At 42.1% G+C, this 26,296-nt stretch overlaps 1 protein-coding gene across 1 annotated transcript; it reads right to left on the bottom strand.

Moving 5' to 3' along the window:
* Positions 1 to 269: 269 nt before the first annotated feature.
* Positions 270 to 22,439, bottom strand: LOC106578297 (V-type proton ATPase 16 kDa proteolipid subunit). The gene is made up of 3 exons (XM_014156968.2): positions 22,132 to 22,439; positions 1,475 to 1,658; positions 270 to 1,157 (listed from the first exon to the last, which is right to left on the bottom strand). The coding sequence occupies exons 1-3, from the start codon at positions 22,202 to 22,204 to the stop codon at positions 953 to 955; spliced, it is 462 nt and encodes a 153-aa protein (XP_014012443.1). The 5' UTR covers positions 22,205 to 22,439; the 3' UTR covers positions 270 to 952.
* Positions 22,440 to 26,296: the final 3,857 nt, after the last annotated feature.

The raw sequence follows: 26,296 nt of genomic DNA, 5'->3' as shown, positions 1-26,296 counted from the left end.
AAATAAAGAACATTTCTAAACAATGAATTGAGCTAAATGGTACCCTTTTAAAAACCAACTTCACCTTGAAAATAACCCATATCTCAAGCAAATTACCTGTGAAAACAAATTCCTACACCAAAACATCACCTGGCTACCTATTTGAATTACACTATGGCAAAGTACAAGGAACTTGCAACCAAAAACTAACTCCAGGCATGTTTACTGGAAGCGATGTGTGGTGGAAAATCTACAGATGAGCGGGGATGAAGAAGCTGGAGGGAGAGATGTTTTCAAAGTTACACTTGTGAGACCCAACACTGGGCAACAACCTTTAATGCAATCAAACAGCGGTACTACATCAAAACATTTCAATGTTTTCATTCTGACAAATACAGTTACACACAACTCCCACACTAAAGGCAACCTTAATTTTAAACCAAATAATACGTCCAGAGGAACTCCAACCACATCACAATTAACCCACAGTGCATTAAATCTATAGAATTCATGGGGAATTAAAGATTTATGCCCCATTTAAACATTTATAAATAAAATGAAAAAATAAAACTTGTCCATACATTTTTTTCTTTACAAATAGATCCTCAGACATTAAATACAGAAATCATGTAAACAGCCAAATCAATGCAGGAGGAGAAAAAGCAGTGGGGCCCTTTGGTCAGCTCTCTAAGACCAGAGGCAGAAACCAGCAAGAAACCTGGCAAGCCTGGAGGCTGTAAAACCAGTGGGGGGGAAAGCGGATCTTCATACATTTTACAACACACAGGACAGACAAATCACTACATTGCATTTGACTATGAAATTGGGACAACTGTACACATTGTAGAGAAGACCATATTTATGGAGCCATTTTTTATTCTCATTCGCTTTATTTTTTATCCAGTATTCCGTACATTTTTTATTTCTCCTTCAGCAACAGAAAAAGACAGATTTTGGTGGAGAGGTTGGTGGTTTATTTCGTGGATAGGATGAGGGCCACGATGAGACCGTAGAGCCCAAGGACCTCGGCGAAGATTAAGATGAGGATCATGCCCACGAACAGCCGGGGCTGCTGGGCCGTGCCCCTAACCCCTGCGTCACCTACAATACCAATTGCAAAGCCAGCTGCCAACCCGCTCAAGCCCACACTCAGCCCAGCACCAAGATGGAGGAAACTCCTACAACACAGAGAGGGACAGAGGATTACCATAGTATCAATACAGTGGACAGGGTTACTATGTGATACCGAATGAACAATGACAATAGTAAGATGAGATGTTTTCAATTAAAAACTAACAAAATATTGGGCAACAAAACTTTTTTTTTTAATGGTATATAGATTTGATCTAATATTAATGTCAGGCATAATGGACTGATGGACCAGTTGCCTCAGAGCCTGATAGAAGTTCCTCACCTTGAAGTAATAGGAATCGAGGGGAAATGCAAATAGAGCCAATTTCTAGAAATAAAGGGACGTGGGAAATGTCAGACTCACTTGTAGAGGGTGACCTTCTCAGAGATGTTGTTAGCGATGAGCACTGCTACTACCAGGCCGTAGATGGCTATAATACCCGCCATGACCACGGGAATGATGGACTTCATGATGAGCTCTGGCCTCATCACTGACATGGCAGCAATCCCTGTTCCACTCTTAGCCGTCCCATAGGCTGCTCCCAAGGCTGGTGGGGGGAGAAGAGAAAAAAGAAAGATTCTATCTCTATGGATCTAATTCTAAGTAAATAATTAAACACAAGGGATAATCAACAAGGGGCTATGCGTTCTATGGAAAATAATGAACGATGTGGAAGGTGTGTTCCACGATGCACTAACCGAGTGGAACTGACCTTCCAAGGAGTTACATTTTCCAAAGAACACAGAGCCCCGAGTTGATTATCCCCCGTCATACAATGGCTATAATTTAACACATTCGCCACTAGAAATTAGTTAATTTGACAGTGGAAATGTTTAACATCCACTGAAGTACAGACATGTATGTGTGATATATACACACACACACACACACACACACACGTGTGTGTATATACACACACATACATATACACACACACAAAAGTATGGAGACCCCTTCAAATGTGGATACGGCTATTTCAGCCACTGACAGTTGTATAAAAATCGAGCGCACTGCCATGCAGTCTCCATAGACAAACATTGGCAGTAGAATGGTCTTACTGAAGAGCTCAGTGACTTTCAACATGGCACCATCATAAGATGCCACCTTAACAAGTCAGTCCTTCAGATTTCTGCTCTGCTAGAGCTGCCCTGGTAAACTGTAAGTGACATTATTATGAAGTGGAAACGTCTAGAAGCAACAACGTCTCAGCCACGAACTTGTAGGCCACACAAGCTCACAGAACAGGACAGTTGAGTACTGGAGCACGTAAAACTACTCGGTTGCAGCACTCACTACAGAGTTCCACAATGCCTCTGGAAGCAATGTCAGCATAAGAACTGTTCATCGGGAGCATCATGAAATGGGTTTCCATGGCTGAGCAGCCGCACACAAACCTAAGATCACCATGGCCAATGCCATACAATGTCAATCTTGACGATTCTGTGCTTTGGGGAAGGCCCTTTCCTGTTTCAGCATGACAATACACCACCCCCCCCCTTTTGTTCCCCTGACCTAGAATTCCTCACAATCAAATGCCGACCGTATTACCTCCCAAGAGACATTTTCTTTGGTTATAGTCAAGGCCGTGTATTACACCCCCCAATCCGAAACAACGATGGCCCTCACTGGAAAACATTTACCCTGAGGCTGCATTTATTGTAGCTGGGGATTTTAACAAAGCAAATGAGGAAAAGGCTGCCTAAATTCTATCAGCATATCGACAGTAGTGCTCGTGCTGGAAAAACACCCGATCACCGTTACTCCAACTTCCGGGATGCATACAAGGCCCTCCCTCACCCTCCTTTCAGCAAATCAAACCATGACTCCATTTTGCTCCTCCCTTCCTATAGGCAGAAACTGAAACAGGAAAGTACCCTTGCTAAGGACTAGTCAATGCTGGTCTGACCAATCGTTATCCACACTTCAAGATTGTTTTGATCACGTGGACTGGGATATGTTCTGGGTAGCTTCCAAAAATAATATTGACGAATACAGACGGTGACCGAGTTTTATCAGAAAGTGTATAGGAGATGTAACCACTGCGACTATTAAAACCTATCCTAACCAGAAACTGTGGATAGATGGCAAAACTGAAAGCGTGAACCACCGCATTTAACCTGTTAGGGCTAGGGGGCAGTATTGACACGGCTGGATAAAAAAACATACCCGATTTAATCTGGTTACCACTCCTACCCAGTAACTAGAATATGCATATACTTATTACATATGGATAGAAAACACCCTAAAGTTTCTAAAACTGTTTGAATGGTGTCTGTGAGTATAACAGAACTCAAATGGCAGGTCAAAACCTGAGAGATTCCTTTACAGGAAGTGGCCTGTCTGACCATTTCTTGAACTTCTTTTCCATCTCTATCTTTTACTAAGGATCTCTGCTCTAACGTGACACTTCCCACGTCGTCCATAGGCGCTCAGAGCCCGGGAAAAAACAGAATGTCGTCATTCCAGCCCCAGGCTGAAACACATTATCGCCTTTCTCAAGTGGCCGATCAAGGGACTCTGGGCTTATGCGCATGACCCGACCGCCCCCGCCTTTGTGATTTTTTCCTCTGTTTGCCGAAAAGAGGATTCCCTGTCGGAATATTATCGCTTTTCTACGAGAAAAATGGCGTAAAAATTGATTTTAAACAGCAGTTGACATGCTTCGAAGTACGGTAATGGAATATTTAGAATTTTATTGTCACGAATTGCGCCATGCGCGCGACACTTCTTTACCATTTCGGATAGTGTCTGGAACGCACGAACAAAACGCCGCTATTCGGATATATCGATGGATTATTTTGGACCAAACCAACATTTGTTATTGAAGTAGACGTCCTGGGAGTGCATTCTGACGAAGACAACAAAAGGTAATCAAACTTTTATAATAGTAAATATGATTATGGTGAGTGCTAAACTTGCCGGGTGTCTAAATAGCGAGCCCGTGATGCCTGGGCTATGTACTTAGAATATTGCAAAATGTGCTTTCACCAAAAAGCTATTTTAAAATCGGACATATCGAGTGCATAGAGGAGGTCTGTATCTATAATTCTTAAAATAATTGTTATGCTTTTTGTGAACGTTTATCGTGAGTAATTTAGTAAAATGTTAGCGAATTCCCCGGAAGTTTGCGGGGGGTATGCTAGTTCTGAACGTCACATGCTAATGTAAAAAGCTGGTTTTTGATATAAATATGAACTTGATTGAACAAAACATGCATGCATTCTATAACATAATGTCCTAGGGTTGTCATCTGATGAAGATCATCAAAGGTGAGTGCTGCATTTAGCTGTCTTCTGGGTTTTGGTGACATTATATGCTGGCTTGAAAAATGGGTGTCTGATTATTTCTGGCTTGGTACTCTGCTGACATAATCTAATGTTTTGCTTTCGTTGTAAAGCCTTTTTGAAATCGGACAGTGTGGTTAGATTAACGAGAGTCTTGTCTTTAAATAGCTGTAAAATAGTCATATGTTTGAGAAATTGAAGTAATAGGATTTTTAATGTTTTGAAAATCGCGCCACAGGCTGTAAGTGGCTGTTACGTAGGTGGGACGAATTCGTCCCGCCTAGCCCAGAGAGGTTAACCACGGCAAGGTGACTGGGAATATGGCAAAATACAAAAACAGTAGTCATTCCCTCCACAAGGCAATCAAAACATCAGTATAGAGACAAAGTGGAGTCACAATTCAACGGCTCAGATACGAGACATATGTGACAGGGTCTACAGACAAATCACGGACTACAAAAGGAAAACCAGCCACGTCGGACACTGACGTCTTACTTCCGGACAAGCTAAACACCTTTTTTGCCTGCTTTGAGGATAAGTGTCACCGAGGCGGCCTACTACCAAGGACTGTGGGCTCTCCTGCTCCGTAGCCGATGTAAGATATTTAAATGTGTTAACCCTCGCAAGGCTGCCGCCCCAGACGACATCCCTAGCCGCGTACTCAGAGCATGTGCAGACCAGTTGGCTGGTGTGTTTACTGACATATTCAATCTCTATCTCAGTCTGCTGTCCCTGCATGCTTGAAGATGGCCACCATTGTTCCTTTACCCAAGAATGCAAAGGTAACTGAACTAAATGACTATTGCTCCATAGTACTCACTGTCATCATGAAGTGCTTTGAGAGAGACTAGTCAAGGATCATATCACCTCCACATTACCCGTCACCCTAGACCCACTTCAATTTGCTTACCACCCAAATAGGTTCACATTTGATGCAATCACCTTCACACTGCACAATCCCATCTGGACAAGAGGAATACCCATGTAAGAATCCTGTTCATTGACTATAGCTCAGCATTCAACACCATAGTACCCTCCAAGCTCATCATTAAGATCAAGGCCCTGGGTCTGAGTGCTCAATCCCCACCCTGTACTCCCTGTTCACCCATGACTGCGTGGCCATGCGCGCCTCCAACTCAATCATCAAGTTCGCAGACAACAGTAGTAAGCTTGATTACCAACAACGACGAGACAGTCTACAGGGAGGTGGTGAGGGCCCTCGGAGTGGTGTCAGGAAAACAACCTCACTCAACAAAAGAAAAAAGGAGGTAATCGTGGACTTCGGGAAACTGCAGAGGGAGCACCCTCCTATCCACATCGACGGGACAGCAGTGGAGAAGGTAGAAAGTTAAGTTCCTCTGCGTACACATCACTGAAACGGTCCACCCACACACGACAGTGTGGTGAAGGTGGAATAGCACCTCTTCAACCTCAGGTGGCTTAAGAAACTTGTCTTGTCACCTCAAACTTTTACAGATGCACAATTGAGAGCATCCTGTCGGGCTGTTATCACCACCTGGTACGGCAACTGCAAGGCCCACAACCTCAGGGCTCTCCAGAGGGTGGTGCTGTCTGCACAATGCATCACTGTGCACCCAATGTCACTGGAAGGCCAAAAAGATCATTAAGGACAACAACCACCTGAGCTACTGCCTGGTCCCCCTGCTATCATCCAGAAGGCGAGGTCAGTACAGGTGCATCAAAGCTGGGACCAAGAGACTGAAAAACAGCTCTCAAGAACATCAGGCTTAAATAGCCATCACTAGCACAGATAGGCAGCAGCCTATATACACAGACTTGAAGTCATTGGCCACTTTAATAATGTTCACATATCTTGCATTACTCATCTCATATGTATATACTGTATTCTATACTAGTCTACTGTCAGAACTACAAGCATTTCGCTACACCCGAAATAACATCTGCTAAAAATGTGTGTGACCATACATAATGTTTTGTCGAGATGTGTGGAAGAACTGGACTGGCATGCACAGAGCCCTGACCTCAACCCCATCGAACACCTTTGGGATGAATTGGAACGCTGACTGCGAGCCAGTGCCCAACCTCACTAATGCTCTTGGTTGAATGTTAAAGATCTAGTGGGAAGCCTTTCCAGAAGAGTGAAGGCTGTTATAGCAGCAAGGGGGGAAAGAGACCATTTCCATATTAATGCCCATGATTTTGTAATGAGATGTTCAAAAAGCAGGTGTCCACATACTAGCTTCACTACATGACCAAAAGTAAGTTTACTAAATGTAGTTGCTGTGGTAACCTAAACAAACAAACTTGCTAGTTCAGCTAACCAAACCATCAGTCCAACTTGCTATTATGAAAATCGAAATCAATACCAACTCGACTTTTGCTTTAAAAAGCAGCTCAAACAAAACATTTACTATAGCCACTGAATTCTACCGTGCAAATATACCGTGCCTTATAGGGAAATAATGCACGCTATAGAATGCCCTTCAAGCCAATCAGAAAGGAGTATTCAACAATACCATGGTATAATGATGTACCATTTAATTCTGTGATTAGATCAATGTACAAATAGAGTAGAATAGAGTTGAGCAATATGGAGGAACTGAAATCGAGGATTAGCTAACAAATTTACAACTCCATAGCTTATGTTCCCTGTACAAGGTCAATGTAGCTACAGCTGGGAAATTCTTGTGTATGAGGAAATTACCAGCATCATGTTCTCCAACACTGACATAGCCTAACCACTGATAATGTGCTTGACTGCAGATCTCAAACCAGCCACTCCATTTAACAGCTACGGTTCAGGGCAAATTCTCTTCACCTCAACCCATAGATACCAACAGGGAATGGAGAGCTGAGGTTAACCCTGTTCATTCCATTTCATGGCTTTAAAGATCAGGCTTTCATCCTGTGCAAGAGCTGCAGGAATCTAAAATCACTCCACCTCCCTGACTGCCTGAAGAATAGACTCATTAGGTTTTCCATACTGGAAGCTGCTGACTTCAGAGATCAGCAGAATGTCACATACCTGCAGAGGCAACCAGCAGCAGAAGTAGCTCAGAAAGGACACAAACCAGCACCAATCTGATGTCACATTGGCAGCACTCAATAAAATAGACATTTAAATCTATGACAGTGTTAACCGGTGTCATGTAAAAACGCTCCCAGGTTGAAAATGTTCACGTTCTGATAGTTCTGTGTTCTGATCAATTGTGACGTTATGTTTGAAAACATATGTAACATCTGAACCGTTTGAGCTAGAAACTATTGGACCCAGTTCTTAAAAGCTGAGACTCAAACATGAACGAGTTTCCCTTTTTGCGCTACAACACCCACAAAATTCACTGGACTAGTCCGAAGTCTGACCCCTCGGCGTGCCAATAATTGTTTCTCACGAAAAGGTCTAACACCTGAAACGTTCGAGTTAGAAACTATTTGGACCCAGATCTAAAAAGCTGACTCTCACAAACGCATTATCCATTTTGCTCTACGCCCACAAGCTTCATGGGACTCATCTGAAGTCGGAACCGAGAACGTGAATATGAATAGAACATTGAATTGGGAACACTTTTAGCTGGGAACATTTTTACATGACAAGCGGCAGCAGGGCACTAATGTAATAGCGGCCCAGCAGAATGCAGAGTCAGCACGCCGACAGGAGGCTCAAAAACTACACAGACCAGGATGCAGACAGCCAGAGAAGTCAGAGTGCCAACGTCTGCAGGAGGGGCAGAGAATCCGAGGCAGAACAGTGTTGTGATAAAAATCAATACTCTCATGGGCCTCTAAAAATGGATGTGCTCGGTCGGTAACAGGTCAGCCGACTGGAGGATAAAATAAATATCTAGGTAACGGCGAGAGCCTGTCACCAGCGTGGGGGTGACAGGCCACCATGGGGGCGACAGGCCGCCGTGGTCGCGAATCAGAGGCAGAATGGGTTGACGAGATTTCTCCCACAGCAAACATGCATCACCCGCAGCGAGATCACACTAAACTGACAGCCCTGAGGTGGCTGCGACTGACCAGAGCATCTAATATGCAGCCTAACTAGCAGCTACTGCCCGACTGTCTGCGCCACTCTTACCTTAGCATTGTGCAAGAAGGACGACACTGGACAAGGTAATTTTTGTTGGTGGAGAAAGATAAATATTGTTTGCCTCAACCCAGCAAGGAGTGCTAAGAAGCTCCAGCATATAGCAACAGTATGTGAATATGACTTCATCAAATAGCCTAGGAGAAATTGTGCCCAAAAGGAGTGAATTAGCCAGTTAAACGTGTTACATGTAGAGATTTGCATTCACTGTAAATATTACAAAACACTACCAAGTTTGAGTACCTACACCTTTAAATCTCTCTAAACAGGTCTCTTGCACTGCAGACTGACCACAAAACCCAGGCAATGTATCATGGGCGGTGGATCAATGATGCTCCTTTGTGAATGGCTATGGTCAGCCTCCATGAGTACTAAAGGGAACATTGGATTCATCTTAGACTATTCTCTCTAGAAGTAAGTCCTTGTGTGTGCAGAATGAATAGAACAGGGTCTGCGATTGTTTGCTTGATTCCATTTTGTTTTTCACTCAAATCACTTATATAAAAATTAAAAAAATTAATAGAAAACAAAAGAAATGTCCACAACAATGCTTAACCTCTATGGGACCAGCGGGACGAATTCGTCCCACCTACGTAACAGCCAGTTGAATCCTGTGGCGCGATTTTCAAAACCTTTGAAATGCTATTACTTCAATTTCTCAAACATATGACTATTTTACAGCTATTTAAATACAAGACTCTCGTTAATCTAACCACACTGTCCGATTTCAAAAAGGCTTTACAACGAAAGCAAAACATTAGATTATGTCAGCAGAGTACACAGCCAGAAATAATCAGACACCCATTTTTCAAGCTAGCATATAATGTCACAAAAACCCAGAAGACAGCTAAATGCAGCACTAACCTTTGATGATCTTCATCAGATGACACACCTAGGACATTATGTTATACAAAACATGCATTTTTTGTTCAATCAAGTTCATATTTATATCAAAAACCAGCTTTTTACATTAGCATGTGACGTTCAGAACTAGCATACCCCCCGCAAACCTCCGGTGAATTTACTAAATTACTCACGATAAACGTTCACAAAAAGCATAAATTATTTTAAGAATTATAGATACAGAACTCCTCTATGCACTCGATATGTCCGATTTTAAAATAGCTTTTCGGATGAAGCACATTTTGCAATATTCTGAGTAGATAGCCCGGCATCACAGGGCTAGCTATTTAGACACCTGGCAAGTTTAGCCTTCACCAAAATCCCATTTAGTATAACAAAAAATGGTCTTACCTTTCCTGTTCTTCGTCAGAATGCACTCCCAGGACTGCTACTTCAATAACAAATGTTGGTTTGGTCCAAAATAATCCATCGTTATATCCGAATAGCGGCGTTTTGTTCGTGCGTCCCAGACACTATCCGAAATGGTAAATAACGGTCGTGCGCATGGCGCATTTCGTGACAATTTCTAAATATTCCATTACCGTACTTCGAAGCATGTCAACCGCTGTTTAAAATCAATTTTTATGCCATTATTCTCGTAAAAAAGCGATAATATTCCGACCGGGAATCTGCAATTAGCTAAACAGCCGAAGGAAAATACTGCACGGGGTCGAATCGGGCACGCGCCTAATTCCATTGTCCTCTGATGGGCCACTTGGAAAAGGCGATAATGTGTTTCAGCCTGAGGCTGCCTCGTCATCGTTCAGGTTTTTCCCGGGCTCTGAGAGCCTATTGGAGCCCTAGGAAATGTCACGTTACAGCTAAGACTCTTCAATACACAGAAGCAAGAACAACACCTTGTCAGACAGGCCACTTCCTGCATGAAACCTTCAGGTTTTTGCCTGCCATAGGAGTTCTGTTATACTCAGACACCATTCAAACAGTTTTAGAAACTTTAGGGTGTTTTCTATCCAAAGCCAATAATTATATGCATATTCTAGTTACTGGGCAGGAGTCGTAACCAGATTAAATCGGTACGTTTTTTATCCGGATGTGAAAATACTGCCCCCTAGCCCAAAGAAGTTAAACCACACCAGGAGACCACTTGAGGTCTGGGAAAATCTACAAAATGTAGAATTTCAGGTATAGGTTACCCTTTAATTAAATTGTGCACCAGCCAGAGACTGTTGCTTGGATAGCGATATTTATGTAGCACTCATCTGGTTGCCGAGTTAGCAAAACAAATGGCCACTGGATTGATGCAAATAATCATTATATCATTCTGCAAGTCAGGCAAAGGCTAGAGGTCGTCACAGGTCCAAAAAGTTGGACCTCGTTCCGAAATGGACAAATACATTTAAATAGAGAGACCTGTTCTGAACGGACCCGAGGACAACTAGACCCGTTCCGTATCGATCTGGTCGAATCTAGTGAGGGAAGCTAGTGAGGGAAGCAGCAGAAATGTAACTTAACTTTTAGGATAGGGGGCAGCATTTGGAATTTTGGATGAAAAGCGTGCCCAAAGTAAACTTTAACTTTCATTCCATCATAATTCCATCTTCCATTTATTAGATGTCCCAACAGGCCACACACAGAGACTATGACTGTAGCTTATTGCTGCTTTGATTAACCTCTCTGGGCTAGGCGGGACGAATTCGTCCCACCTACGCAACAGCCAATTGAATCCCGTGGCGCGATTTTCAAATACCTTAGAAATGCTATTACTTCAATTTCTCAAACATATGACTATTTTACAGCATTTTAAAGACAAGACTCTCGTTAATCTAACCACACTGTCCGATTTCAAAAAGGCTTTACAACGAAAGCAAAACATTAGATTATGTCAGCAGAGTACCCAGCCAGAAATAATCAGACACCAGATTAAATCGGGTACGTTTTTTTCCCGGCCGTGTCAATACCGCCCCCTAAATGCTCACCGTCGACGGCCACGCTAGAGAAGTGCGCTCTTCACGGATGAATCCCGGTTTCAACAGTACCAATCAGCCTGTTTAGGATAGGGGGCAGTATTTTCACAGCCGGATAAAAAAAAAACGTACCCGATTTAATCTGGTTATTACTCCTGCCCAGAAACTAGAATATGCATAGAATTGTTTGATTTGGATAGAAAACACCCTAAAGTTTCTAAAACTGTTTGAATGGTGTCTGAGTATAACAGAACTCATATGGCAGGCCAAAACCTGAGAAGATTCGATACAGGAAGTGCCCACTCTGACCATTTCTTGGCCTTCTATAGCCTCTATCAAAAACAGAGGATCTCTGCTGTAACGTGATATTTTTTAAGGCTCCCATAGGCTCTCAGAAGGCGCCAGAACGGGGAATGATGACTCTGCAGTCCCTGGCTGAAAAACAGTAGCGCATTTGGATAGTGGTCGATCTGAGAACAATGACACGGGTGCACGCGTGCACGTGAAGAGTCCATTTTACATTTTCAGTCTGAACGAAAACAACGTCTCCCGGTCGGAATATCAGCCATTTTACGAGAAAAATAAATAATTCGCATAAAAATTGATTTTAAACAGCGTTTGACATGCTTCGAAGTACGGTAATGGAATATTTTGAAATTTTTTGTCACGATACGCACCGGCGCGTCACCCTTTCGATAGTGTCTTGAACGCAAGAACAAAACGCCGCTATTTGGATATAACTATGGATTATTTGGAACCAAAACAACATTGGGTGTAAAGTAGAAGTCCTGGGAGTGCATTCTGACGAAGAACAGCAAAGGTAATCCAATTTTTCTTATAGTAAATCTGAGTTTGGTGAGTGCCAAACTTGGTGGGTGTCAAAATAGCTAACCATGATGGCCGGGCTATCTACTCAGAATATTGCAAATGTGCTTTCACCGAAAAGCTATTTTAAAAATCGGACACCGCGATTGCATAAAGGAGTTCTGTATCTATAATTCTTAAAATAATTGTTATGTTTTTTGTGAACGTTTATCGTGAGCAATTTAGTAAATTCACCGGAAGGGTTCGGTGGGTATGCTAGTTCTGAACGTCACATGCTAATGTAAAAAGCTGGTTTTTGATATAAATATGAACTTGATTGAACAAAACATGCATGTATTGTATAACATAATGTCCTAGGAGTGTCATCTGATGAAGATCAAAGGTTAGTGCTGCATTTAGCTGTGGTTTTGGTTTTTGTGACATTATATGCTAGCTTGAAAAATGTGTGATTATTTCTGGCTGGGTACTCTCCTGACATAATCTAATGTTTTGCTTTCGTTGTAAAGCCTTTTTGAAATCGGACAGTGTGGTTAGATAAAGGAGATAAAATAGTCATATGTTTGAAAAATTGAAGTTTTTGGATTTTTGAGGACTTTGTAGGGCGTGGCGCGAATGATCATTGGATATTGGAGCGGTGTTCCGCTAGCGGAACATCTAGATGTAAGAGGTTAAAGCTAGTGAGGGAGATAAGTGTTTCCAGTTTCAGAGATTTTTGTAGTTCGTTGCAGTCATTGGCAGCAGAGAACTGGAAGGAGAGTCGGCCAAAGGAGGAATTGGCTTTGGGGGTGACAAGTGAGATATACCTGCTGGAACGTCATGCATATTCTTGATACCATTTGAAAGGAAACACTGAAGTTTGTGGAAATGTGAAATGAATGAGATGATTATGTGGCACACCGGTCTATGGCTATGTGGCACACCGGTCTATGGCGCAGCAGTCTAAGGCAGTCTCAGTGCAAAGGCGTCACTATAGTACCTGGTTCGAATCCAGGCTGTATCACATCCGGACGTGATTGGGAATCCCATAAGGTGGCACACAAATCGGCCCAGCGTCGTCCGAGTTTGGCCGTCATTGTAAATAAGAATTTGTTCTCAACTCATACCCTGGGAAAGACTCGGCACTGGTACATAACCAAGCTATTGTAAGAATATTTTAAGATAATACACAACATAGAGAACTAGAGGTCAACGGGGAATTACCGCTCAATGGAAATAGTTGTCTATCATTACTCAGTGTATTTATTCCTCGTGCTATTATTTTTATTTTACCTCTGCGTTGTTGGGAATGGCATATAAGTAAGCATTTCACTGTTAGTCTACACCTGTTGTTTACGAAGCATGTGACATAACATTTGATGCCCATAGGAGGAAAGCAGGAAGAAAAAGGAAGCGTATACATCAATATGTGCAGTGATTTGTTGATTCAACTCAACTGACTGCAAAAAATACATTCCATTGCATGCATGAGCCACATTCTACATTACTATGGAAATTGCATCACAATTCCAGGCAGCCATTGAGAGTGTACCCGTGAGTTTACCAGTCAAATTGCCAGGGTTAGAGATTCGACTGTGCTCGTCACAGCCAGTCAGCGCCTGGACCGACTACCAACCAAGAGCAGGGGCCTCACGCAGATGAGGCTGCAGACATAACAGGCCACTACCCTGTGGATATGACGCAGGCTCAACTGATGACCAACAACTTGGAGCAGCCATCGCCACTGCACCCAATGAAATCTAGCCACAACCTGTCATCAAATGATTAGGTAATTGATTATGCTTGAAAGCTAAATTAAAACCCATGGTAGTATTCCAAGTAGGGCTGACCCCATTTAGTTGACTGGTCAATTGTTTGGTCTCATACATATATTTTTTAGCACACGAGACACCCGTCTGATTCACACCTGTCTCAGTGGACTAATCCATTGTGGAAGTACATTTACTATTCTAATCTACAATGTTAGTTTGGTTAGGGTAATTTGTTAATGCATTCAAAATATCATCCCAGTCTTTTACCATTCTCATTGTTGGAGTAGACAAGTTGTTTGCTGGCCGCACAACCTAGGCTACGCTTGTGAGGAACACATTTTGGCTTATTTCATTCCATTTACAAGTCTTTCGTTTGTAACGCTCATGTCAATCAATGTTGAGTAAGGACGCACACCTGATTATGCATAGAAGTAGACCAAGGCTACCTGGCCTGCAGCTGTGTGTCTGGAGCTCACTGGCACGGGAAACTGAGGGCCCAGAATATTTTATACAAGGTTGAAAGTTTGCTAGTAGGATAAAAAAATAAAAAAAACAGGATATTTTCTACCTGCAGGCTGCAATGTTTTTATTTGTTGGCTTTATGTAGGCTATTTTTAGCATACGTAGTTGGCAATGGTAATATAACTAACTTTTTCAATGACCACGTGATAATGAAATACGAACAACTTTATTATAAATGAAATGAAACTGTGCATATGAAAATCATAACTGGCAAGCAGATCGGTAGAAATGGTAAGATAAATTGGCACACCAAATGGAAAAAGGTTGCCGACCCATGGTGTAGCCTTTTACCAGAAACTTCAGGAGCTTAAATGGCAGAAGGCCAGCAGCAAGGGGGTCAGGAAAATTATTTTTTCTGTCTTCTGGTTAGGTCCCTCAAGTCATTTGTGTTAGGGATGCACAATACATTTTAAAAAAAGAAAGTGAATATATCGGAATCGGGCGATATTAGCTGAAAATGCCAACATCGGTGTCGGCCGATGTCTAGTTTAAGGGTGAGGTAAAAAAAAAAAAAACGATGTCAAAGCTACCGTGCATACTTAAATAAAACGTAGGTACATGACGTAATAATGCCACAAAATGTTGGCTACACGTGCAACACAGCACTCCTAACCTAGCCCACAATGTTGACTGCTCCAGTCACACAGCAGACAAGTCCAGCAGTCATTTGAAAGATTAAGAATTTCAGCGAGACAACTCAAAGGCGAAATCCATTAAAGCCAAGATAATGGAATTCATTGCCCTTGACAATCAACCGGTCTCTGACGTGGGTGATGTTGGCTTTCGCCGACTGGTCGAGCACCGGTACACACTACCAAGTGAGCTATTTTTCAGATTTTGCCATACCGGAGTCACACAGTAATAGCGTCACTGTTATTAGCTTCACCACATACATACTATGGAACAGTTTGGGTCTTTGCATATCAAAAAAGATATAGTAGCACTGTAAAAGGTGTACAAAAAAAAATAAAAAAATCTGCAAACAAGCAAACGCCGGCCACGAACGATGCATTTACAATACAGCATTGGTAATAAAGCGTTCATTTGTTCGACCGCAACAACTGGGGTAGCTAGCACCAATACAACCAGCCTGAAAACAATAACCAGCAGAAACTGCAGTCATTTTCATAATTCTTAGCAATGATTTAAGAATCCTTGTGAGTAAGTATTAGCTAGGTTGCCACTTGTTGTTCACCTATTGAAATTGAACTTCAGTTCATGAAAATAAATGGCTAGCCAGCTACTTAACCCTGCTGCCCAAAGCCAACTTTATAAGCAGCCAGCTAGCTTCATCTGGCTAGTGATGCTCGACCGGACCGGGTTGTGTTGTGAAGCTAGCCACAATAAGGATTAGGCACAAGTAGAATTTGCGGTTTGCCTTGAAATAAAAGTCTGTCATTGACAGTGATGCAAATGGATACAAATATGATTATACTTTTATTTTGAAGGCTAACCGCAAATTCCACTATTGTGGCTAAACCTTACTGTGGCTAGCTTCACATAGATGGTCCAACCATTAATCAAATAAGAACTGTCTTATAAAAATTAGAGTTATTTTAGATGACACCTATCTATATAGTTAGCTAACTATAGCTACTAACAGATTATGTTGTGTTATTTGACACTTCAAAGTGTTATTTGACGTGTATCTTTTTTTGACACAACCAAACTGCCTTCCATAGAAATCCTGGTTGAGAATGAAACGACTAAACGGCACAATTAGTAAGTGAAAGAAATAGGTTTTGATTGATTTACTGGTAATGGGGACATACGTAAACATCAACAAAACTTTGTCAGTGTGGTGTGTGTAACCTTTAACTAGACAAGTTAGTTAAGAACAAATTCTTAACTGACCATAGGGCTGCCCAATTGTGCGCAGCCCTATGGGACTCCCAATCACGGACAGATGTGATACAGCCTGGACTGTAGTGATGCCTCTTGCACAGATGCAGTGCCTTAACACATGGACGCAGCGGTCTAACTATTTAACTGTACTAGAATGCTTAAAAGGACGGTAAAAAAAAATATATATAAAAATCGGTATCGTTTTTTTTGGCAAGGACGATATCGGCCAAAAATGTCATATCGGTGCATCACTAATTTGTGTGTCTTAATTATTTAAATCAGTGCTTAACCATGTTCTCAAAGACAAATCAACTCCAGTCTACAATTGTTGCTTTTTAAATTATCATGAAGCACAATATAAGCAACAGCTTTGAAGGGGAGTAAAATTGGGAATACTTAACGCAAACAGATAACTGGGATCACCCTTTCGCCACAAGTCATTACAGAGTTGAATTAACTACAATAGAGCAAGTAAGGATAAAAGTAAATCAGGAAAAAATAGAAAAGGACAACTTTCCCCAAATATGAGCTGTCATACACCTGCTCTCGATTGTGCAGTCAACCAGCATCCTAACCATTTAGGCCTTTTACTCAAAGCAACGGCCCTGGTCGACAGACAGGCGGCATGCCGCCACCACACAGCACAGTAAAGGAGAAAATGGTGCCACGTGCACTCCAGCTCCTAGCTGCATGATTCAATAACCCCACTAGGTCAAGGCCTCTATATTAGAGTTTCCAAACGCCATGGGTGTATGTTTTGGTTTTTGCCCTAGGCCTACACAGCGAATTCAATTAATCAGCTGTGTAGCGCTACGGCAAATACCAAAAAGCGTACACCCAGGGAGGGGCCTTCGGACTGTGTTTGGGAAGCCCTGCTCAATAACATAATTTAGCAGCATGTTAATTTCTTACCACATGCTGCATCAGCACACAACCAGCTTTGCCACATGTAGCCTAAGCTATACTACAAGACTACAGGGGCTATTGATAAAAAGGCACTTCAACTTTTGAATTATTAAATAAGGAAAAACAGTACTCCGTACAGAAATTTTAAATTAAACATTAGGAATAAATTCCGACCTAGTGATGGTCCAAAACATCTCTTGCAATCAAAGGCACAGTTGATTGGTAATTTGATGCTGTGAGGTAGCATATTGTTGAAAATGCTTTGAGTGAATGCATCAGACCTAACAGGATAATAAAAAAAAAAAATCTAAAACAATACTTATCCATCCCTGTCCTTGTTTGTCACAAGCAAGACACAAGATCACTAGACAGTTGTTTCTACACCCTCACTTGCCCGAGGACATCAAGGATATGAGCAAGCAATCAAATGAATGCACTGACATTATTTCAACTGAAAATGCAAACAACGTGGCTCAAACGATGGCAATCCCTAAATGTTTTGTCTCATCACTTTAGCTTGTTCTCCTACTGGTAGTGCTGAGCGATTGGTGCTTTTTGAAGTCGTTTCGGTTTGATTAGTTCAATAAATTATCACAATCTTCAATTTCATTTTTTTATAATGTTGTTTGAATGCTGTAACACAGAAAATAATTCAAGTCCCATGGATGTTAGCGACTGCCCATTACTGCTTATCACTTAACCAGCATTCATTCACATTACGTCAATAAAACATTTCAGTTGTGTATATTACATTTGTTTTAGGCTTATTTGACACCTTTATTTCATTTCATTCCATCGCTATAGAGCTGCTGTCTGACAAAAACACTATTTTAGTAGTTCAAAGTAAGAACAGCAACTATCAATCTTTGATTATATATTTTCAGGTAGAGATACCTCAAAGAAACTGCTTGCTCTCTCCCTCCCGATCACGTTATACTGTCTCTCGTCTCAGTCTGGCCAAGTAGGTGCGCAATGGATGCTGGTCATTGTAGTTAGTTTAGCTCAGAAAATATAATTATGTAGAATATTGGCCTGTAGTTAACGACAACTCCCTACTACATGGCAGTTTGGGCTCGATCTGATTTACACTACATATCCAAAAGTAGGTAGACACCTGCTTGTCGAACATCTCATTCCAAAATCATGGGCATTAATAAAGAGTTGGTCCCCCCCCTTTGCTGCTATAATAGCCTCCACTCTTCTGGGAAGACTTTCCACTAGATGTTGGAACATTGCTGCGGGGACTTGCTTCCAGTTAGCCACAAGAGCATTAGTCAGGTCAGCCACTGATGTTGGACGTCTAGGCCTGGCTCACTCTCAGCGTTCTACACTGCTCAAAAAAATAAAGGGAACACTTAAAACACCACAATGTAACTCCAAGTCAATCACACTTCTGTGAAATCAAACTGTCCACTTACGAAGCAACACTGATTAATAATACATTTCACATACTGTTGTGCAAATGGAATAGACAACAGGTGGAAATCATAGGCAATTAGCAAGACACCCCCAATAAAGGAGTGGTTCTGCAGGTGGTAACCACAGACCACTTCTCAGTTCCTATGCTTCCTGGCTGATGTTTTGGTCACTTTTGAATGCTGGCGGTGCTTTCACTCTAGTGGTAGCATGAGACGGAGTCTACAACCCACACAAGTGGCTCAGGTAGTGCAGCTCATCCAGGATGGCACATCAATGCGAGCTGTGGCAAGAAGGTTTGCTGTGTCTGTCAGCGTAGTGTCCAGAGCATGGAGGTGCTACCAGGAGACAGGCCAGTAGATCAGGAGACGTGGAGGAGGCCGTAGGAGGGCAACAACCCAGCAGCAGGGCGGAGGTAGCGGTCTTTGTGCAAGGAGAAGCAGGAGGGGCACTGCCAGAGCCCTGCAAAATGACCTCCAGCAGGCCACAAATGTGCATGCGTCTGCTCAAACGATCAGAATCAGACTCCATGAGGGTGGTATGAGGGCCCGACGTCCACAGGTGTGGGTGGTGCTTACAGCACAACACCGTGCAGGACGTTTGGCATTTGCCAAAGATTGGCAAATTCGCCACTGGCGCCCTGTGCTCTTCACAGATGAAAGCAGGTTCACATTGAGCACATGTGACAGACGTGACAGTCTGGAGACGCCGTGGAGAACGTTCTGCTGCCTGCAACATCCTCCAGCATGACCGGTTTGGCGGTGGGTCAGTCATGGTGTGGGGTGGCATTTCTTTGGGGAGCCGCACAGCCCTCCATGTGCTCGCCAGAGGTAGCCTGACTGCCATTAGGTACTGAGAGGAGATCCTCAGACCCCTTGTGAGACCATATGCTGGTGCGGTTGGCCCTGGGTTCCTCCTAATGCAAGACAATGCTAGACCTCATGTGGCTGGAGTGTGTCAGCAGTTCCTGCAAGAGGAAGGCATTGATGCTATGGATTGGCCCGTCCGTTCCCCAGACCTGAATCCAATTGAGCACATCAAGAGCGTCTGCTAAATGACTTAAATGTAAATGTAATGTCTCGCTCCATCCACCAACGCCACGTTGCACCACAGACTGTCCAGGAGTTGGCGGATGCTTTAGTCCAGGTCTGGGAGAAGATCCCTCAGGAGACCATCCGCTACCTCATCAGGAGCATGCCCAGGCGTTGTAGGGAGGTCATACAGGCATGTGGAGGCCACACACACACACTACTGAGCCTCATTTTGACTTGTTTTAAGGACATTACATCAAAGTTGAATCAGCCTGTAGTGTGGTTTTCCACTTTAATTTTGAGTGCGACTCCAAATTCAGACCTCCATGGGTTGATAAATTGGATTTCCATTGATTATTTGTGTGTGATTTTGTTGTCAGCACATTCAACTATGTAAAGAAAAAAGTATTTAATAAGATTATTTCATTCAGATCTATGATGTGTTATTTTAGTGTTCCTTTTTTTTTTTAGCAATGTAATTCATCCCTAAGGTGTTCGATGGGGTTGAGGTCAGGGCTCTGTACAGGCCAGTCAAGTTCTTCCACACCGATAGACAAACCATTTCCGTATGGACCTTGCCTTGTGCATGGGGGCATTGTCATGCTGAAACAGTTCTCCAAACTGTTGCCACAAAGTCGGAAGCACAGAATCGTCTAGAACAGGGGTTCTTAAAACTTTTTCAGCCTGGGACCCAAATGAGATCGAATCGCCGAGCTGACAAGGTAAAAATCTGTCATACTGCCCCTGAGCAAGGCAGTTAACCCACTGTTCCCCGGGCGCCGTGCATGTCTATTAACGCAGCCCCCGCACCTCTCTGGGTTAAACGCGGAAGACACATTTTAGTTGAAGGCATTCAGTTGTACAACTGACTAGGTATCCCCCCCTTTCCCTTCATAATGAACTGCTAGCCTAAGCTAGTAGCACTATGCACAAAGCTGGTGTAGCCAGCAGATCCAACCCGCTTGCTAACAGCTGCACTAAAATTGGACAGCATTCCTGTGTATATTAAGACACCGTGGATATGGCTCAGAAAACATACCTCAATTCAGGTGTGTACCCCAAACTGTTACACCAAGGACATTGAAAGACTGCTAGTTTAAGTAAACTGCAGTTTGTCTTCATGCTAGCTAGCAGTAGCAACAGCCAACGGTGCGTTGAACAACAAAAGAGCTGATTGGCTGACCCTGCCAATCCAAAAAGCTACTGTGGCTTTGCTCTTCGTAAGGGACAGCTAAGGTAAAAAGTTGGGATAATTCAGTGTACATCCCTGGATTAAGGTACAGTTTCAGGGCCATATCTCTTGCCAGCTCCTTGGGTGTCAAAGGAATGTTGTTTGACCCTAGTGCAGCTGTAAACAAGCAGATCGAATTGTGGTATGTCACAAAACATAAACCGAAGCAAATAATTCAGAAAGAATGACCTATCGACGCACACATTTATCAAACACATTATTTTGGAGGCGTGGTTACTGGTAAAGACACAGTTTAACAAAATACTGGGCAACTTGATTAGCTATAGGGAAATATAGGTATGTCTGTCTATTTTGCCAAATATCTCACACTTTGTATATCTCCTCTTTCTAATCATGTAAGGCTGGGCAGCATACTCTTGTCATCAATTGCTAGCCCCAAAATACCTTATGCCCTTGGAACGCTAAGCTCCCTACCATTGTTTTCCGATGGAGTAGCATGCTGGTATATTTCAACAAATGTGTATATTAAGATTTTTTTCAAGTCGGACACCGTTTTAAATCAGAGTAATATCCTCTTTCTAATTACATAAGGTTGGGCAGCGTACTCTGCTGTCGATTGCTAGACCAGAAACAGCAAAAGTTTAAATGTTTCCCCTGCTTCCTCTTTATGCAGACATAGCACCATTGAGGTGCGAATGTTACCTTTCTACACGAGTTGTTATTTTTCCGTTTCGTCCTAAGAACAGATTGTAGTGGTAAAATAAAAGGAATACTTTTTGTAGTGCCATTTAGGCGAAATGTAATTCTAAACGTCACTCCAGTCAAAACAGGCTCTACGGACGTTCCGTTAATTTGCTATGGGATCGGGCTAGTGTTCCAGCTCAGCCAACCTTCTCCTGCCATTTTTCAGCCTTGGGTGAATTTACACTCTTTCTATTGTCCAGCCTACTAACGTGACATTCGCCAGTGACAATTCATGGAATCGCGTCCAACTCCATCCCTTGGTTAACTGTCCTACTAAGTTTAGTTTTATTTGGCTAGCTAGGAAATGTATTAGATAGCAAGGCAGTTAGTACTTTTACTGAACTAGGTATTTATGAGAACAAGTTTCGATAAAAGCCAACTAACATTCACTACGCAGATACACATGATTCAAGTGCGTATACGCTAAGTTAGCTAGCTATGCAACTAGTAAACTGGGTTAGTTTGCCATGTAGTTGGTTAGCTAGCTCGTTCGCTGTCACGCTAACCGTTTCTGTGCTGGTTTCAGGCATTAAAGAGATGCGGTTTGAATTGACAAATGATTTAAATATAGCTATGGTAAAGATAGTAATTGAATTGTCATAATTACCGCTGAAAACCATAGCTGCAGAGGCACCCATCACTGCGAAGAACGGAGAGTATTCGGGGCTTTCTGACGACATTCTCTCAGTTAATTTTTTTTTTTACCACGAAATACAAAACGGATATTTCGGTTCCCCTTAATGGCTTACCGACTAAACCTATCGAAGGCCACAAGCTCTTTAAATGTAAACTGGGAAACGTATGTCGCTAACTAGCGATGTAAATGGTCTAGTCACGAATCTTCTGACAAATATACAGTGTAACAGCAGCACAAAATGGTGAAGCGGAAAATATCACCTGACTGGTCAAACCCCATCATCTACTATATGTAGGGGAGGCGCTCGCAAGTACCTCTAATAATGATTTACTGCAGCACATCACATTTTATTTCAATTACAAATAAACAATTTGATGCATTTCTGATTTAACCCATCCAAAGTAAATGGTTTATTTTGGGATTATGTCCATTCTTTTTTTAAGGTAATCCCCTATTTTAGTCTATTTTGGTGTGCTCCGCTGCAGGGTTTCCCTTTGATATTTTGTTAGGCATTGAGTGACTAAATTCCCCATTGAGTGACTAAGCTGTACAATGCCGTTATGAAATCATTAAAATTGATTTCTGCATTTGGCATGAGAGGGTCATTTACAGTAAGATGTGATATGCAGCAGTGGAGCGTGAGTGATTGTGTGGTCGAGGAGCGGAGAATCCCCACTGTATCGCTTCCTACAAGCAGCATGGGAGTAACGATGAGTGTGTGAGTCAGAGAGAGATTGTGCAGAGTGCCCCCACCCCTCCTTTCTCCATCCATCCCCTCTACATATTTTTATAGGCAGGCAGGCCGTGAGAGCGACCCCCAACCACACCACTGCAAAGACCCTTCACCCGTGATGTAATCACAGGTCATTTTCTAGTCTACCTTTTCCTCAGCTAGCGTTCCATAGGCCCTTCTACCTGTCAAATTTGACACTCACAACGATCAGTAAATACATGATTTTGTAATATGGATATAAAAGTCACAGTTGAATGGAGAACATTTGTGCTCTGGTTCTTTCTCTACGGTGGCTGAATGGCTATTGATCCAGTAATCTTATTACTGTGATGTTTGAGGAGCCAGCTTGAGATAAACCTGTCACAATGGAGAGGAGGCTATCATGATCACAATATCCTACCTGCGATGCATACTCAGCAGGCTCCCTGCCTGAACATTTTGTCACATGATGTCGTATATACGTGTGTCTTGGTTAATGTCAGGATAGGTGGATCCATGTTCACCGATCGAGCCATGGTCTCTTGACAGTAGAGGTTAATCAGAGAAAAGCCATGGACTTCCACTGTGCATCTATTTTATGGATAGTGGAAACTCACAAAATAGGGAACCATGTGAAACATTGTCACAAGGGCATGATTCAAAGTGCCCCGCAGGAATGTGTAGATCTGAAAGCAATATGGCAAGCCTATCAGAGGGCAAGGAGGAGCTACAGCCATCATTGTTTATTTATCTTATCCTTTCAGCTCTATACAATTGTGTGGTTAGGGGCTAGTGATTGTTTCTGAGCGGTGCGGATCTGTCATGATTCACTCATAGGGTTTGTTGCTAATGACTTTTGATTGGGTAGATTAACTTGCACAGAGGATGTGCGTATTTAGATATGTGATACATAAAGCAAGAGGCAGTTTCATGACTGTAACCCTCTAGAGCTCTAAGATTTGCCTAGGATCTATTAACCTGTTATGGCTAGGGGGGCAGTATTTTCACGGCTGGATAAAAAACGTACCGGATTTAATCTGATTATTACTCCTGCCCAGAAACTAGAATATGCATATAATTATTAGCTTTGGATAGAAAACACTCCAAAGTTTCTAAAACTGTTTGAATGGTGTCTGTGAGTATAACAGAACTCATTTGGCAGGCCAAAACCTGAGAAGATTCTGTACAGGAAGTACCCTGTCTGACCATTTCTTGGCCTTCTTTGTCATCTCTATCCATTACAAAGGATCTCTGCTGTTACGTGACACTTCCTACGGCTTCCATGGGCGCTCAGAGCATGGGAAAAAGCTGAATGACGTAATTCAAAGCCCTGGCTGAAACACACGAGCGCTTTTGCTAAGTGGTCTATCAGAGGACAAAGGGCTTAGGCGCGTGCACTGGCCGCCTCCGTCTTTATTTTTTCCCTCTATTTACCGAAACGCAGATTCCCGGTCGGAATATTATCGCTTTTTTATGAGAAAAAAGGCATAAAAATTGATTTTAAACAGCGGTTGACATGCTTCGAAGTACGGTAATGAAATATTTAGAAATCTTTTGTCACGAAATGCGCCATGCGCACGACCCTTATTTTCCATTCGGATAGTGTCTAGAACGCACTAACAAAACGCTGCTATTTGGATATAACGATGGATTTTTTTGGACCAAACCAACATTTGTTATTGAAGTAGCAGTCCATTGTGATGAAGACATCAAAGGTAATCAAACTTTTGTAATAGTAAATCGGAGTTTGGTCAGGGCTAAACTTGGTCGGTGTCTAAATGGCTAGCCGTGATGGCTGGGCTATCTACTGAGAATATTGCAAAATGTGCTTTCACCGAAAAGCTATTTTAAAATCGGACATATCGAGTGCATAGAGGAGTTCTGTATCTATAATTCTTAAAATAATTGTTATGTTTTTTGTGAACGTTTATCGTGAGTAATTTAGTAAATTCACCTAGTTCATGCTAGTTCTGAACGTCACATGCTAATGTAAAAAAGCTGTTTTTTGATATAAATATGAACTTGATTGAACAAAACATGCATGCATTGTATAACATAATGTCCTAGGGTTGTCATCTGATGAAGATCATCAAAGGTTAGTGCTGCATTTAGCTGTCGTTTTGGTTTTGGTGACATTATATGCTAGCTTGAAAAATGGGTGTCTGATTATTTCTGGCTTGGTACTCTGCTGACAATCTAATGTTTTGCTTTCGTTGTAAAGCCTTTTTGAAATCGGACAGTGTGGTTAGATTAGATAAATAATATTCCAACCGGACGATTCCAATGTCTTGAAAAACGTTTTGGAACACAGATACCTCATCATGTGAAAGCACACCACAAAACTCATGTCATTTTCTGAGTCACCAACTTCCCGGCCTTCTTGTTCGCTCTCTGTTCACTGCAAAAGCCTGAAACTAGGTTCTAAAGACTGTTGACATCTAGTGGAAGTCTTAGGAAGTGCAAAATGAACCCTAAGTCACTGTGTGTTAGATAGGCAATGACTTGAAAAGACTACAAGAACCAGATTTCCCACTTCCTGTAATTTTCTCAGGTTTTTGCCTGCCATATGAGTTCTGTTATACTCACAGACATCATTCAAACATTTTTAGAAACTTCAGAGTGTTTTCTATCCAAATCTACTAATAATATGCATATTCTAGTTCCTGGGCCCGAGTAGTAGGCCGTTTAATTTGGGTACGTTTTTCATCCGGCCGTGAAAATACTGCCCCCTACCCAAGAGAGGTTAAGTATAACTCTGACTGGTGTGTGAAGTTTGTTTCTCCTCATTTGGTAATACAGAAATTAGCCACCACATAGTGCAGAAGTTGTCGTATGCTGAGGCAGTGAAAAAGTAGATGGGTCAAGGGAGAGGGATCCTGAGAGGAGTGGTGTGAGTAGTAGAACTGTACCAAATCAAATTTTATTGGTCACATACAGATATATAATTGAGAGTGTAGCGAAATGCTTGTGTTCCTAGCTCCAACAGTGCAGTAGTATCTAAGAATTTACAACAATATACACAAATCTAAAATAATGGAATTAAGAAATATATAAATGTTAGGATGAGCAATGTCGGAGTGGCATTGACTAAAATACAGTGGAATACAGTATATACAGTTGAAGTCAGAAGTTTACATACACTTAGGTTGGATGCATTAAAACTAGTTTTTCAACCACTCCACAAATTCTTTGTTAACAAACTATAGTTTTGGCAAGTCGTTTAGGACATCTACTTTGTGCATGACACAAGTAATTTTTCCAACAATTGTGTACAGATTATTTCACTGTATCACAATTCCAGTGGGTCAGAAGTTTACATACACTAAGTTGACTGTGCCTTTAAACAGCTTGGAAAATTCCAGAAAATGATGTCATGGCTTTAGAAGCTTCTGATAGGCTAATTGATATAATTTGAGTAAATTG

The sequence above is a fragment of the Salmo salar genome, chromosome ssa19, assembly GCF_905237065.1.
Source record: "Salmo salar chromosome ssa19, Ssal_v3.1, whole genome shotgun sequence".
NCBI lineage: Eukaryota > Metazoa > Chordata > Actinopteri > Salmoniformes > Salmonidae > Salmo > Salmo salar.
The sequence above is the reverse complement of the archived record's forward strand: the minus strand, read 5'-3'. Positions and strand labels throughout refer to the sequence as shown.

What these genes read in the sequence shown, in the direction of transcription:
- LOC106578297 (XM_014156968.2), bottom strand. Translation starts at nt 22,204, where the DNA reads ATGTCGTCAGAAAGCCCCGAATACTCTCCGTTCTTCGCAGTGATGGGT. An exon ending in TGCAGCTATGGTTTTCAGCG is followed by an intron (nt 1,659 to 22,131) that starts GTAATTATGACA and finishes TCCCCCCACCAG; the next exon opens with CCTTGGGAGCAGCCTATGGG. An exon ending in GAGAAGGTCACCCTCTACAA is followed by an intron (nt 1,158 to 1,474) that starts GTGAGTCTGACA and finishes TCTGTGTTGTAG; the next exon opens with GAGTTTCCTCCATCTTGGTG.